This window comes from Gouania willdenowi, chromosome 5 (genome assembly GCF_900634775.1).
Source record: "Gouania willdenowi chromosome 5, fGouWil2.1, whole genome shotgun sequence".
NCBI classification, from domain to species: Eukaryota; Metazoa; Chordata; class Actinopteri; order Blenniiformes; family Gobiesocidae; genus Gouania; species Gouania willdenowi.
Window position 1 is genome coordinate 4,212,683 of NC_041048.1, and position 15,182 is coordinate 4,227,864.

General features: G+C 34.8%; 1 protein-coding gene across 2 annotated transcripts; it reads left to right on the forward strand.

The window, feature by feature from the left end:
• The first annotated feature begins 1,332 nt into the window (after nt 1–1,332).
• LOC114463107 (membrane-spanning 4-domains subfamily A member 18-like) lies at nt 1,333–14,968 on the forward strand. 2 transcript variants are annotated; one of them, XM_028446374.1, is made up of 8 exons: nt 1,333–1,731; nt 3,691–3,877; nt 6,517–6,627; nt 6,711–6,767; nt 8,685–8,780; nt 10,287–10,388; nt 14,562–14,678; nt 14,760–14,968. In XM_028446374.1, exons 2-8 carry the CDS (start codon nt 3,734–3,736, stop codon nt 14,832–14,834), a joined length of 702 nt encoding a protein of 233 aa, XP_028302175.1. In that variant the 5' UTR covers nt 1,333–1,731; nt 3,691–3,733; the 3' UTR covers nt 14,835–14,968. The 2 variants fall into 2 exon arrangements, with proteins under 2 accessions (XP_028302175.1, XP_028302174.1); XM_028446373.1 differs by having other exon boundaries at nt 1,346–1,731; nt 8,685–8,795.
• Nucleotides 14,969–15,182: the final 214 nt, after the last annotated feature.

The following is a 15,182-nucleotide window of genomic DNA, read 5'->3' on the forward strand; positions in this document are numbered from 1 at the left end:
TCCTCCTGGATAAAGATGATGCCCTGACAGATTTCTGGCATGTTGAGCACATTTTACCTTCATCTCTGCACTCAAACACACTGTGGTGCTGTGAAAACTGTGTTAAACACAACTCGGGGCTGGGTCCAGGTCTGGAGGGGTCTCTGGTGAGGGGATGGAGAGAATAAGAAGCTCATTTGCATATGTTATCTTCACCCCAACAATGTGTTGGTCTCATCTGCTCATGTTTGTGGAAAGCAAAGTTGACAAAGGCTGAGGCTGCCAGGCAGTCAGAGCCAGATCCTCAGATAACACCCACGAAATGAGTAAAATAAAACAAAAAACTAAACAATATTTATACAAAAAGTACACAAAAATATACAAAAGCCTCCAAAAACACAAAAAATGACTCTAAAAAACATACATTACAGATAAATACACCAAACAACAACAAAAATATGAAAATGACTCAAAATACATAAAACTAAATATTTATACAAAAAATACACAAAATGACAACAGAAATGCACAAAACTATACCAAAAAAGATACAAAATGATTCCAGAATTGCATTACAATGGCAAGAAAAACAATATTCATGCAAAAAAATGCACTAAAAGACAACAGAATGATACAAAAATACACATAATGACTGTGTATTTATTTGCTGTTTGTTGTAGTTGTCTATCATTTTGTGTAATCACAAATGTAATGTGTTTACTTAGGGGGCGACACACAGTTGAACTACAGGCTGCTATATTTGTCTGATATGTATTATGTATATATTAATATACTGTATGTTTGTGAGTTTTTAAGTTTTAATGATGGATCATGAAATCACAGTGAAAAGGCTTCAAGTGATGCCAGCAGTACTCCTGCCTCATGTAGGGGGCGCTCGTGAGCTTCATTTGACTTTAACCAGAAATAAAATGAAAAGTTTTAAAACGTGTTGTGTCGTGAAAAGTGTCACTGGTATGTTTGTGTGTATCTGTGTGTGTTCAGGATTTGTCAGATGCTGCTTTGCTGTGACCATCTCCCATTTGGCGACAGGTGGAACACACACACAGGCACACACACACACACACACACACACACAGGCACACACACATAGACTAATTAAACCTTGCCCTATTCTCTGCTCTGAAATTAGCCTGAGCACACAAACACAGCTGTGTGTGTGTGCGTGTGTGTGTGTGTGTGTGTGTGTGTGTGTGTGTGTGTGTGTGTGTGTGTGTGTGTGTGTGTGTGTGTGTGTGTGTGTGTGTGTGTGTGTGTGTGTGTCCTTAGAATAAATCTTCTCTTCAGTGAGGATGTTTTCTATTTAACAATATAACATTTAAATCATATATTTTTGAGAGAAAAGAAATATCACAAATTTCTGTTTTGTATTGCTGTAAATCTGGTCAAGAGTAACATTAAAAAAATTCACACATGTTTTTTAAAATGTGGTTTGTTGCTAAATGTTGCAAAAAAGTTGCTGTCTATTTTGTCGTGCGCTACTTCACAATCGGTGTCACATGATAAACGTGGTCCCAACGATTGGATCATGAACCAGCTTGTGAACAGGGTTGGGTTGGAAATGCTCCCAGTGGGGAACCTGCATTTCCCCAAATGACAAGGTTGTTATGACTGTGAGTAAATGCTGAGGACGGGCGTGTCTGGCAGACACATCTCAGGGCAAAAGGAAAATAAAAGAAGAGAGAGACTCAATCAAAGTGATCGGGAATAATCACTGATTCACACCAACAGGAGGTAAGTGATTGACTTTACATTACACTACACTGCTGGAGGACAGAGGCATGGCTGACACAAATATACAAATACATTCATATTTCTTCATCAGATAAAGACACAGTGTAGGCTTCATAGATCAATAAATCCAAGATCATTTGCACAAAAAAATATCTTGAAAGTTATGTAATATAAAGATGTAAATATATATTTGTGTTTTTGTTGTTGCCGTGATACCCATGGCATCATGTGCTGACTGCTCAGTGTTCCTGCCTGCTGATTGGGTAATGTCACACACTTGGGCCCAGTGTACTGAAGTCTCCAAAAATCACATACAATCCCAGAACAATAATGTTTTTTTTTTTAAGCTTCTACATGAACTACATGGTTAATTTGTGTTCAGATTGAAGTCGGACCTTTAGTGGTTACAGATGATGTGAAAGTTTGGAAATATATGACACTGAGTGACAATAAATCATGTTTTGAATACAGAAATCTGTACTACGCCAAAAAAAAAAAAACGAGAGATTTACATCAAATATAAAGGCAATTATCATAAACAAAGGCTATGAAAGCATACAAAATTAAACTAATGTATGGACATCAACTGCAGCAATGGTGATAATAATAAACAATAGGCCAAAAATACACATTTTGTACAAAAAGGTTCAAGCAGAAGCCCACTGTGCTACAACTGTGTAGCTGTAATATGTCAGACATAATGATTAAGCAAGAAAAAAATTGCTTCAAAGTCACTAATAGATTGTTTTCTGAAAAAGCCGTTTTTCTCAGCTTTTTGTCACAAACTGACGATTTGTGTGAAACTTGCAGATTACCGAACAAAACAAGCTAGGAACTAATTTTTTTTTTTTTTATGAAATTAGAGACTTTAATCTTTCAAAATCTGGATCAGAATTCAGATAGTCATTGTACAAAATATTCTGTGGGTATTTAAATATCAGTCAAAATGCTAAAAAAAATGGCTGGCACTGAATGAGTTAATTTGGTCTAATCCAGACGGTTTATTTGATTTATTAACTCGAAAGTTTGATTTTGCCTAATTAAACAATAAAGATTTATTGTTATTTATGTTTGCCATGGTTTTGTGACCTTTCAAGCCGGGTCATGACTGTTTCTGTGTGTTTTTGAGTCTGTGTATATTTTCTGTCATTTTGTGTATATGTGTTGTTGTTTTGCGTAATATGAGTCATTTTGCTTATTTTGTTGTCGTTTCGTGCATTTACTCCAGAACGACTCCAAAATCATACAAAATTACTCCAAACACACACAAGAATACAAATGTATAAAAAACTGCTGAAAAATATACAAAATAAAACCAAAGATAATCCACAATAATTACAGCAAATGCACTAAGTGACAACAAAAACAAACAAGACAACACATTAAACAAAATGATTACAAAAATGACTAAAATACCTAAAAAAATATATATACAAAATAGCACTAAAAAATACTACACATGAATGACACGAAATAAACAAATTGACAACAAAAACACAGAAAATGCCTGGTAAAAAAACACAAAATTACAACAAAAACAAAAAAGACAACAAATTACACAAAACAACAACAGAAGCCATTTGTTCTTTCCTGTTTCAATGCTGAAACTGGTCATTATTCTGAATGTTGATCATGTGGCACATTTTTGTGGCCCCTGCTGTGATGGAAGTTGCAAAGTATGAATTTCACTTTTGGGCAAGTAACACAATGTGTTTGTTTTTACAATTAATTTATTTATAAAACCATAAGTTTATGTGTTTTCCTTTAAAACCTTTGAGTTATAAGTCAACATGAACCAGTTCTAGATGAACAAATACTACATTTACACAAGTGTTTCCTGTTGTCTCCGCCCACTCTGACATCATACTGGTTTCCAGTAAACGCCAGTCACTCCCACCAGCTGTTGGTTTAGAGTTTCATCATTAATTATTAACAGACCATCTTTATTCTTTGCTGCAGGACGCTGTGGGTCAGACCATCAGAGGAGACGATCACTGCCAACATGTCCTCATCTGTATCAACCACAGCTGGAAACGTGGTGGTGGTCACTCACGTGCACCCAGCTTCCCAACAGGTGCAAGGCAACAACAATGGCAACTGTGTGAGCTACCTGAGGTTCAACAAGGTGTGGCCGATGGCACTGGGGGTAAGAGATACCATCACAACACATGATGTGTTATATAATAGAGGTTAGGATGCAGTGCACTGTTTTATTTTAGCTTCACACCCTGTGTTTGTATTAGTTTTGACATTAGGATTTTAGTCCAGGCCCAAAGTATTGTCTAAACACACAAAATGGAGTCATTTTGTGTGTTTTTGGAGTATTTTTGTTGTTGCTTTGTATGTTTTTCTCCTATTCTTTCTGTTTTTCTTGTTGTTTTGTGTGTTTTTGGAGTCATTTTGTGTATTTTCCCATCATTTTTGTATTTTTGGAGTCATTTTGCACATTTTTCTCAATTTTGTGTGTTCTTGTTGTCGTTTGTTGTGTATTCGGAGTGGAGCAAAAAAGTGACGTGGAGGCAGCTAGTTGTGAAAATAATAGATTGTGGTTCCCAACCTTTTTTGGATCGTGACCCCATTTTGACATCAAGAATTTCTGGCGACCCTGTTGCATCTCGTGTGTGGATGATGATGACAAACGAGGTGGTGTAGAAAAAGTCTGAGTTGTAAATAATAGGCAGTTTATTCATACAATCAGAGTCAAAACTGGTTAACAAAAAGAGGGACCTGTGGGAGTATGCTGGACGGATCATATCTGAGCTTGTTTGGGGGTCTTTTACATTAGCTCATCACCATATAAGGAATCAACTTGGTTCTGGGCACTAGTATGAGGAAAACAGTGTATTCATCGAATAGAAACTTGGACAGGAATACAAGCCTGTCTGGCACCAGCAGATACAGTGTAACAAACTTTAAAAATGCACGTAATCATTATATGTCTAACTGTGTCCCCCCCGATCCAGTAACAAGCTGAATAAACATTCTCTTTCCTCAAGAGAGCTGCACATCCTGTTATTGTCAACTGACTCCAAAAATACAAAAATGATGGGAAAATACACAAAATGACTCCAAAAACACACAAAACAACAACAACAGAAAGAATCAGAGAAAAAGGAACTTTTTGTGTTTAAACACTAGCCTTAATGTGATGCAGAGGAGGAGTCATGTTCAGTCATTGACACAGAGCTAGATTAGAATTAGAAAAAAAGTGACACAAAGGCCATTTTCACCATAATGTCAGAGAAGCTATTCTACAAGCGAGTCATGATAAAGTCAGAATGTTTCTTCAATATTTCTCTCTCTAATTGTTTCTGTCTTGCATGTTGTCAAATGAAAAAAATTAACAATAACATTAAAATCCAAATAGCCTTTTCTATCCTTTCAGTAGTTCCACTGTCTTAGAGGTGTTAGGAGGGTTAATTATGAATGTAGATGTTTATTAGGGTGTCACTCCTAGTAGGAGAACAACACTGTTTCACAGTTATTAATAATTCATAATACCTCAGGTTGTAGGGTGCTGGAGCGTTGCAAGATGTAAAGTTAAAGTCTACTGAACAAAATACTGTGATGTTACAAAGAAAATTATTTATAATAATAATAATAATAATAATGGTTTGGATTTATATAGCGCTTTTTTCAAGAAGACTCAAGGCACATTACAGGAAATACAGAAACCATGATTCATTCACATCAGTCATATAGTGATAATCTGACTGTTGTTATATCTGATTGTCTCATGGCCAACGTACAGCTTGTGGTGTTATTAGATTTAGATTCAGTTCAAATCAGATGATGTAACAGAAAATAGGCCTAAAAAAAGTAGACCTTTACATATATTCATCATGGGTAAATAAGGGCTATTGGATATAAGGATATTTAGTATAAGGTTATATAATTCTAATATGTTAAAAAAAAAAAAAAAGAAAATAAACCATGAAGAATAATTGACATCAACAGGTTACAGGTTTTTGGAGGCCTTCTCTTAAAGAGAGGCGTGCTGTGGTATCTGTGCACGAGTGACACGGCAATCTTAAAATATTGACACAAAACATGAGAAGAGAGGTGAGAACGGTCAATCAGTGACAATAACGTGTTCACTTGTACACACATCAAATTCTTCTATAAACACTGTTATTGTTTCCTATCAGAGGTCCTACTAAAATACTCATGTACAAGTAAAAAGTAGCTTCATTAAATAGTACTCAAAGTAAAAGTTACTTTCACCCCCACGTTTATTTCTGGTAATAGATCGTTGCCACGGTTCCCTTACGTACAGTAAATATCTCATGTAGAAACTTTAAAAGGAAGAGAACAAATCTACCACAATTGGAACTTTATTGATTTTCCACAAAGTAATCTGTATAAAATAAAAGGTTTGTCATAATGTACAATTCTTTTTAAAAAAAATAAAATAACCTTTAAATATAGTTACATTTATGAACTGTAAAACAGTGCCATGCCAAATGTGCCATTATTAACCGTAACAGCATAAAAGGCAGAAAGCCCCAACCTGAACCTAAATAACCAGCATTCAGTGCATTACGTTTAATCTGATTGGTCGGCTACGATGTGATACATTATATTGTCTGGTCATTTTGTTTTTTGTAGTTTTACAATGTCCGTTGATAATTTTAAAACAAAAAATAATAATTTAGTCAGTAATGGTTGGGTGTAGAAATGTAACAAATGACTTCTTTTAAAACGTACTTAAGTATAAGTAAAGTTACAGTACTCATTAAAGCAACTTCATTACAGTAATGTCAGTATTTGTAATGGTCCCTGCAGACAGTTCAGATCATGATCGGCGTGATGATACTGTTGTTTGGGATCGCCAGCCTGTTTTATGGACCTTCTCTGGGCGTTTACAGCGGCATCTTTGTGTGGGGGGCTGCACTGGTGAGTCACTCTGATGTTTGTCTTGGTGGGTTTCTGAGCTCAGAGCCACATTTCTTTATATTTATGTTTTCGCTCTCTTACAGTACGTCTCCTCTGGATCTCTGACCATCGTTGCTGGGAAATCTGGGAGCCGGTGCCAGGTCAGTAACGTCTGCTCCTCACCTCCAGGACCTTCATCTGGTCATGTTTACTATCAACCAGGGTTGGGGTCAATTACATTTTTTAGTTACAATTACGTTTAAAATTATCCAGGTTCAATTACAGTTCAGTTATGATTACAGTGACCAGCATTTAAATTACAATTATTTCTTATCCTCAGAAAGTCAATTATAATTACGTTCTCAATTACGATTGTTCAATTATAATTAATCATAATTACTGCGCCTGAAATAAACAACCTAATAAAAGTTAACCTTCCTCTTGTGTTAGCTTTCTGTTAGCATCTCTTATGATAACAGCTCCTAAATACACTAGCTGTAAAATACACTAAAAACAAATATCTATCATCTCATTTCTTTCCTATTTATTGATTACCTTGTTAAGATTTCTAATCAATGAAAATATAGGTTTTAGTATTTTTGGTGTGGACATGTGAGCCTTTTTTGTGTCAGTATAGCCCTCAATTATTTACTTTCTTAAATGGTAAAATGTGTGAAAGCTTGATATGAAATATATTTTAATAATTAACTACATATGTGTAGAACTGTACATAGAACTGGAACATGGTTCCCCAGTTTTGCGTTAAATTTTCATGGCAATTACCATTAGAATGTCAATTATCTAAACTCAATTACAATTTAATTACAATTACAACTGCAATATTATTTTTAATTACAATTATAATTACGCCATGATTGTAATTAATTATGAATTACACGATTACAATTTTAATTGACCCTAACCCTGCAATGAACACATGCTTCAGAGGCTTGTAGAGAGTGGCCACGTACTAGTCATACTAAATGAGAATGTAGCGTGTTCACATTACATAGTATGAAAAGATTGAGTACACTAGAAATATGTACTATATACTATGTACTGTACTATAACACAGACATGGGCCTGCACTGGCAGCCACATTCGGCCCTTGGTCTAGTTTTGTGGGGGTCCCAAACGTAAACGCACAACATGACTCCAAGACACACAAAATGTTACAAAAATACACAAGATGTCTCCAAAAATTCATTAATTTATAATGAGGGATAAATGTACTAAATGACACCAGAAACACACAAAACGACAAACTGAAATAGTCACTAAATTAAATCAAGAACATACCTCTTTCTTTACCAAAATGGGACAAAGGAAGTTGCAAAATGGCCAATTACTTTTTTTTTCAGCCTTTAGCTTCGTTTTGTCAATAAATATCCCTTTTTTCCTTTTTTTGGTCCATTTTAGCAAGTTTTTTTGGACACTTTTATACATTTTTTTAATCTTTTCTTTAAATTTAATTTGGCCCACTTTTCACTTAAAAAAGCAAACTTCTGCCCAATAAATACCTCTTGTTTCCATTTTCCCCAACATTTTGCCCCTTTTTCACTATTGTTTGCCACATTCTGCCCATTTTCACTATTATTTGCCACATTTTGCCCCTTTTTCACTATTGTTTGCCACATTCTGCCCATTTTCACTATTGTTTGCCACATTCTGCGCATTTTCACTATTATTTGCCACATTTTACCCCTTTTTCACTATTGTTTGCCACATTTTACCCCTTTTTCGCTATTGTTTGCCACATTTTGCTCATTAAAGCTGCCCTTTGCCATTAAATTCCACCTGGTTCCTCTTTATTTGCCCATTTCGTGGCCACCCTTTACTGCTTTCGGCCCATTTTAGTCATTTGTTAATATTTTCTTGCCTCGTTTTTACCACTTCTGGACCATTTTTGGCCACCTGTTACCATGTCTGCCTCCACTAATTAACCCAGCGGACCGGACAGGCCCACCAGGACGATGCCCGCTATGCCAGAGGGCCAGTCCACGTCTGCACCTGTGTGAGCTGTAAACATGATAAATCTTGGGGTATTCTACTCTGAAACATGTGTTTTCTCTTTATAGATCAACGGCTCAATGGCTCTAAACATCATCGCAGCCGTTGTGTCCCTGACCGGTGTCATCCTGTACGCCCTGGATTGTTTCATCTGGAATTATTACGTGGAAGTTACACCGGTATTTTATGTTAAATGCATTTTTAAACACAGCGTATCGGTGCTGGGCTTTGTGATGTTTTTAATCTGATCTGAGACAAATCCATCCAGCGTTTTATGATCTGTTTCTGGGATAAAAGGGATAAATCCACCCATTTTGGTTCAATGGTTTTTTCCCATACCAACTCTGCTCTGTTCAGTCAACCTTTATCTCCAGGTTCTACTCAGATGTTTAGAAGAGGAAGACGATTAGTCAGACCAGCAGAGAAGGAGGAAGAGGAAGGAAGAAAGGCAGAAGTAGGGAGTTACGGACATTGATCACAATTAAACTAGAACTGTGTAGATTAGAGAGAGGAAGGACGGAACACTTACAGGAGATGAACCAATCATTGTACAGCACATGTGTCAAACTCAAGGCCTGGGGACCAAATCTGGCCACTTTTAGATTATCCAATCTGGCCCGCAGGAGAAAGTTTAAAAAAGACAGAAGAATAAATAAATGATTGTCTACATTTCCAAATAATTCATTTGTATATATCTTAGTAAGACATTTTCGACACTTATAAACCCGTTCCACCACTTTTCCCACCTCATGTTGCATATACTGAGCTTTTATTGTCATTTTTTACCTAATTTCACCACATGTTATGTTTATTTTTGCCAATTTAACCACATTCATGATTTTCAATACCCATTATTTGCCAGGTTAAACCAATTTTCCTGACACTTTTAAATTCCATTACCCATAATTTGCAACTTTTAACCATTTTCGGTGGTTTGTAAATTTGAATTTCACCACCTTTTCTCCCATTTTTGGTCACTTTTAACTCATTTTATTTCTGATTAAAAGAAGGATTTACATCTTTAAGATGACTATATACTGTGGCCCAAATGATAATAATAAACTTCCTGGATTATATTTTATATTACTCAGATAAATAAATAAAGGTTATCACAGATTTATAGAACGATGGACCAACATTTTGCTGACTTTATGGATATGATTATGGTTAATTTCTCAGTTTCAGAGTTCATAAATGTAGCTATACTTAGAGCCTGATACATTTTTTAAAAATTTTGAATTGAATTCATTGGTGATTTATTTTACAATTGTATATTTTTAACAAACCTTTTATTTCATATCTTTGTGGAAAATTGTGAAAAGATTTGATCTTTTTAAGTTTATACATGAGAAGTTTACTGTATGAAAGGAAACATGGCAAGATTTATTACCAAAAATAAAGGTGGGGGTGAAAATAACCAGTAACTTTTTAACTGTGGTACTAGAGTATTTTATGTATTTTATGTAACTCACCTGTGAGCCCAAAGACTAGCATCTTACTCAAGTCGTGATTCATTTATTTGTTATAATTTTTGTCAATTCCAAAACAAAAACACAAATATTTGTGGACATTGATGTACCTAAACTTCTCTAAAGTTAATTATTTGTGTTTTTTTCAAAGTAAATGAGTAGCGTTTAACCCTAAAATGTCCATTCTTGGTGTGTTCTCAGGGATATTCAGGCGTTTTGGCTATTTTCCAGTTCCTGGAGCTCATTGTGTCAATCCTGGTCGCCGCCACCGCCTGCAACGCTACATGCAGCTGCTGTGCTGAGGTGAGTCCCTGAACGCGTCGTTTGCATTTTAATGTTGTATTTTAAAGAGCAAATAAAACCCTGTCTGCATTTAATGTGTTTGCTCCACCTGGGTCAGGCTCAGGTCGAGCTAATAATTGTTTTCCTCTGCAGTGCCTGGACACAAAAGAACAACAACCACGAATAGAAGCACAAATGTGATCAATCAAATGACACGACATTCAAAATAACAAAAAAAGAGGAAAAGGCTGTGCAAAATAGGTTTCAACCATTTTAACGTTTGGTATTTAGTCCAAAAATTGATGCCATTTTTCCGACTTCTGCCCAAACTATTGAATCCAACACATTAATAAACATTTTTGTGAAATGTATCATAATGCAAGACTTGTTAGTAAATAAAAACAAGTGTATGATATTTTATATATATATATATATATTTATTATTATTATTATTTTCATTATTTTAGGATTATATTATTTTAGTTTTTTATTTACTATCACACCGAGTTGGTCACAAATGAATCGGGATCAGTTGTTTGACAAAATAAATAATCCCATTGTTTATTTATGATTTGGGAATTTGGGGAGATTTTGTGGAATAATTGGAGAAACTTTTGCCAGATTTTGAAAAAACTGAATTTTTTCACAAATTTCAGATTAAAAATAAGTGCAGTCATCATGTGATATAAGAAGTGGAAAAGTGAGTCCTGCAAATATTGTGGATTTTAGTTGAATTTTTGTATTTGGGGTGGCTGAGATATCTACAACTGAATACCAGAGAATCACATGAGTGAGCATGAGAAACAAATGTTAATGTTTAACTTAAAGATAAGCAACGTGAAATTAACAGTAAATATTCAATGTGTTGACTTGTATATGAACTGTAAGTATATTAAGAAAACACGCGCTTCATATACACATTTATATTTTAATTTAGGCTGTTTTATGATCAAAGGATTAGGGCTGGGCGATATATCAAGATGTATCGAGTTTCTGTTTTAACGATATAGAAAACTACGTGTATAATTAAGTAAAAGACTGTTAAAAATAGAAAAACACACATTACAGTAGTAGAAAATAAAGTAGGATTATTAATAATAATAATAATAATAATAATAATAATAATATACAATATACAACTTTGGCAAATCGGTAATGGAGAAAACAAACAGTTTTCCATTTTCTGTACCGAAGCAAAAGAGCTTGAATTTGAAAAACAAGGCGTTTTCCGTTTTTTTCATTTTGGTTTTGGAAACAAATATCAAATAATGAGTGTTTTTTTCGTTTTTCATGTTTTTGTTACATAATGAAAAACGAATGAACGAATGATACACGGATTCTTTTACTTCTCAGAACAGCATGTAAAGTTCAGTTAGATGGATAAATGAGTGCGTTCTAACCCAGACCTTCTTCATAACAAGCCTCACTACAGAACTCACTCACACGTGCTGTCCCTTACAGGTGAAAAAGCCAAAAGTGGCACATGTTGTGCAGCTGTTTGTTAATAAATGAACCTGTGTGGCATTTTGCATCAGCAAGTTTAACTATACATTTTTTGAGATTTATATCGTATATCGACATTTTGATGAGTTTTGGTCCATGTCACCCAGCCCTCGTAGGAATGTTCACAGCATTTTAATGTTAATAAACACTTGTTTATTAACTTGTACACTTCTTGTACACTTGTCTTAAAATATAATGGATACTGGAGCTTGGTTGGGCGGGTGGGACGGATCGTAGTGGGCGCCAAAAAATGTTCCATTATTTCAAATCTAAAACTTGACAGGTATGAGTTTCTGTGTTTGTTTTCCTGTTTATTTCTATAATTCTAACTACGTTTACCTGCTGACGAAGAGAGATCAAAGTTCTATCTTAGTCATGACTTAGAAGCCTTAAAGTTTTATGACTTGAAGCCACAGTCCTACATTCAGGACATTTGACCTCAATGGAAAATAAATCTGTGGAGAAATGGAGGCTTATCTTAGTTTTTACTGCACTGAGGTCATGCTGAGATCAGGTGGATGTTTTAGGGAGTGTTTCAAGCCTAACCTTTGCTCATTTGTTGTGATTCAAAGACGTTGTTCACTGATTCTCAAAAGAGTTTTTTTTTCCAGCTGATCTGATATCCAATAAGCTTGAACTTAAGCCACAAACGATAGATTATTTCATTTTTTCTTTTTGTAAAGTCTTACATCAAATCACTAAATGATCGCATCCCATAAATGCTTAGATTAATAATCTGTTCCTGATACTATACAACTATACAATTAATCTGTTGATGAAGCACATTTACATCCTGTACATCAGTTGTTTTATTCCTTCTGGTGTTTTTCCAGGTGAGGGAAAAGGAAACGTGAGGATGAATCTTTGTTTTTCACGTATTAAAAACGTTCAATGTGTCAGAGACCAGTCCCACGTGTTTGGGTTAGCTTAGCATGTAGCCGCACTGACTCAGCACGGTCAAAGGGTAAAGGGGAGTGGCCTAAAGGTTTAAACTGCTATCAGAATGATTTTAAAAATGAAAAAAAAAATATGGCATAACAAGGGCAGTAACAATGAGCCCATAACAATGCAATACACCAGGGGTTCTCAATATTGGGGTCAAGACCCTATTTGGGGTCACCAGACACTGGGAGGGGTTCACCAGATGCCTTTAAAAAACTAAGAATATTTTTTGAACAATTTTTGCTTATTTTTACCCTTTATCTGGAACTACACCAAACTTGCCTTATTTGAACCTATGTTTGTTGCCACATTTTTGCTAATTACTCCCATTTCTGCCACTTCTCCATCAAATTTCAATACTTTTTGCACAATTTTTCCACATTTTTGTCACTTATAAACCCTTTCCACCACTTTTCCACCTAATGTCACATATGTTGTTGACCCATTGTTGTCACTTATGTGGTTTGGTTTGGCAGTTTAAACACCTTTTCCATTACACACAATTTCTAACTTTTAAACCATTTCTGTGCTTTATAAACTCCAATTTCACCACATTTTCCATCATTTTTGGTCACTTTTAACCCATTTTATTTCTGATTAAAACAAAGATTTACATCTTTAAGATGACTGTATACTATAGTGCAATTAATAAAAAGCTTTCTGGATAACAGTGGATATTAGGTACAATGGGGGTCCCTGGTCTCTGGAATCTTTATTTTGGGGGCTGAAAAGTTTGAGAACCACTGCTCTACAGTTCTGTTATCATCTGAGAAACTTAGAGTTTGTTTCTGAGAACAAGCTTAGTAAAAACCAGTGTAGAGTTTTGAATTGTAACGGGTGAGAAGTGAGAATTTCAGAAAGAGGGAATTAAAACTCAGCGTAACAGATTTGCTACAGTCTGTAAACATATTGTGGTCAGGATCAGTTTCCTCCCTGTCCATTTCCTCTTTTTGACGTTCCTGTAACAAGTTCAATGTAGGACATTTACGGAAATTGAGAAATTATGGGGTGCCGATTGTGAAGTTTTACAACATTGAGCAACAAACTATTTTTTGTATGTTACTTTTGTCCAGATTTACAGGAATATTTGTGATATTTACTTTTCTTGTAAAAATATAACGTCAATGTTAAATATAGATTTAAATCTTAAAAGGTTAAATATCAAATGTAAGTGTAAAATCTAAATATTACATTTACATATGAATGTTAAATCTAAATCTAAATGCAAAATTTTAAATCAAAATGCAGAATTTTAAATCAAAATGCAGAATCTAAATGCAAATGTACATTTTGAATCTAAATGTTAAATGTTTGATCTAAATGTCACAGGTGAAACTAAATATTTAATATGCAAATTCACCAGAAGTACCAAAGGAGAAGCTCAAAGTTTTAGATTTAGCATTTAGCATTTAGATTTAACATTTAGTTTTTAATGTAACATTTAGATTTAGATTTAACATTTTGATACAACACTTTGATTTAAAATTTAGATTTGATAGTCAACCTATAGATTTAGATTTAACATTAACATTGACATTATGTTTTTACGAGAGAAAAAATCACATATTTTACAAATATTGCTGTAAATCTAGTCAAAAATAACATAAAAAATGTTTTATTGCTTAATATTGCAAAAAGTTGCTGTTTATTTTAACGCGCAACTTTACAATCATCGCCCCATATGAAATAGCATCTAGTAAATGTGTCAAAACAGGAAAGCTTTAGTCATTTGTGTTCGTCTTTCCACAGCCGCAGCCGCACTTCATTCCAGCTGCTGCACCGGTGATGAACGCTCCGGCTTTTCCTTCTTACCAAACACAAGTAGCACCCGTCACACCGGCTCAGTTCTCCGCTCAGCCTGCACCCGTACGTATGAGAGTAAACACTGTTATTGTTTTTCAACAATGAAAGCTGAATGTAACGTGTTACTTTTTTGTGTTTTTATAGATGATGGACTACTCTAAAAACCCAAATAATGGAAGTTTGGCAGGCGGGCCTCCAGCGTACGATGCCCCGATCTGAACAGTACTGATTATAGACTGTTACAATAACCACGAATCAGCTGCTTTGCACATCTTTGCACTAGATTATCTGTCCTCTAAATTTCACTGCTTTGAAAAATGTAGCTTTAATAAACAGTAATTCAGTAAAGAAAAGGCTGTGGTTACTGTCTTTGGTAATGCCTTCAACTGTTAATCTGTGTTTTTACTTCCAACAAAGTACAAAAAATGTAATCTGCAGAATTAGCGATTTCAACTAAAATCAGTGATGATAATTCATTTTCTTGAACTTTATCAGAAGAATGCCTAAGAGACATGAGTTTGGAGTTATTGTAAATAGTTTTTTTTTATATAGGGCACCGATTGTCAA

Coding starts and splice junctions, on each gene's coding strand:
- LOC114463107 (XM_028446373.1), top strand. CDS start 3,734: ATGTCCTCATCTGTATCAACCACAGCTGGAAACGTGGTGGTGGTCACT. Junction 6,628..6,710: donor TTGTGTGGGGGGCTGCACTG/GTGAGTCACTCT, acceptor GCTCTCTTACAG/TACGTCTCCTCTGGATCTCT. Junction 10,389..14,561: donor CATGCAGCTGCTGTGCTGAG/GTGAGTCCCTGA, acceptor GTCTTTCCACAG/CCGCAGCCGCACTTCATTCC.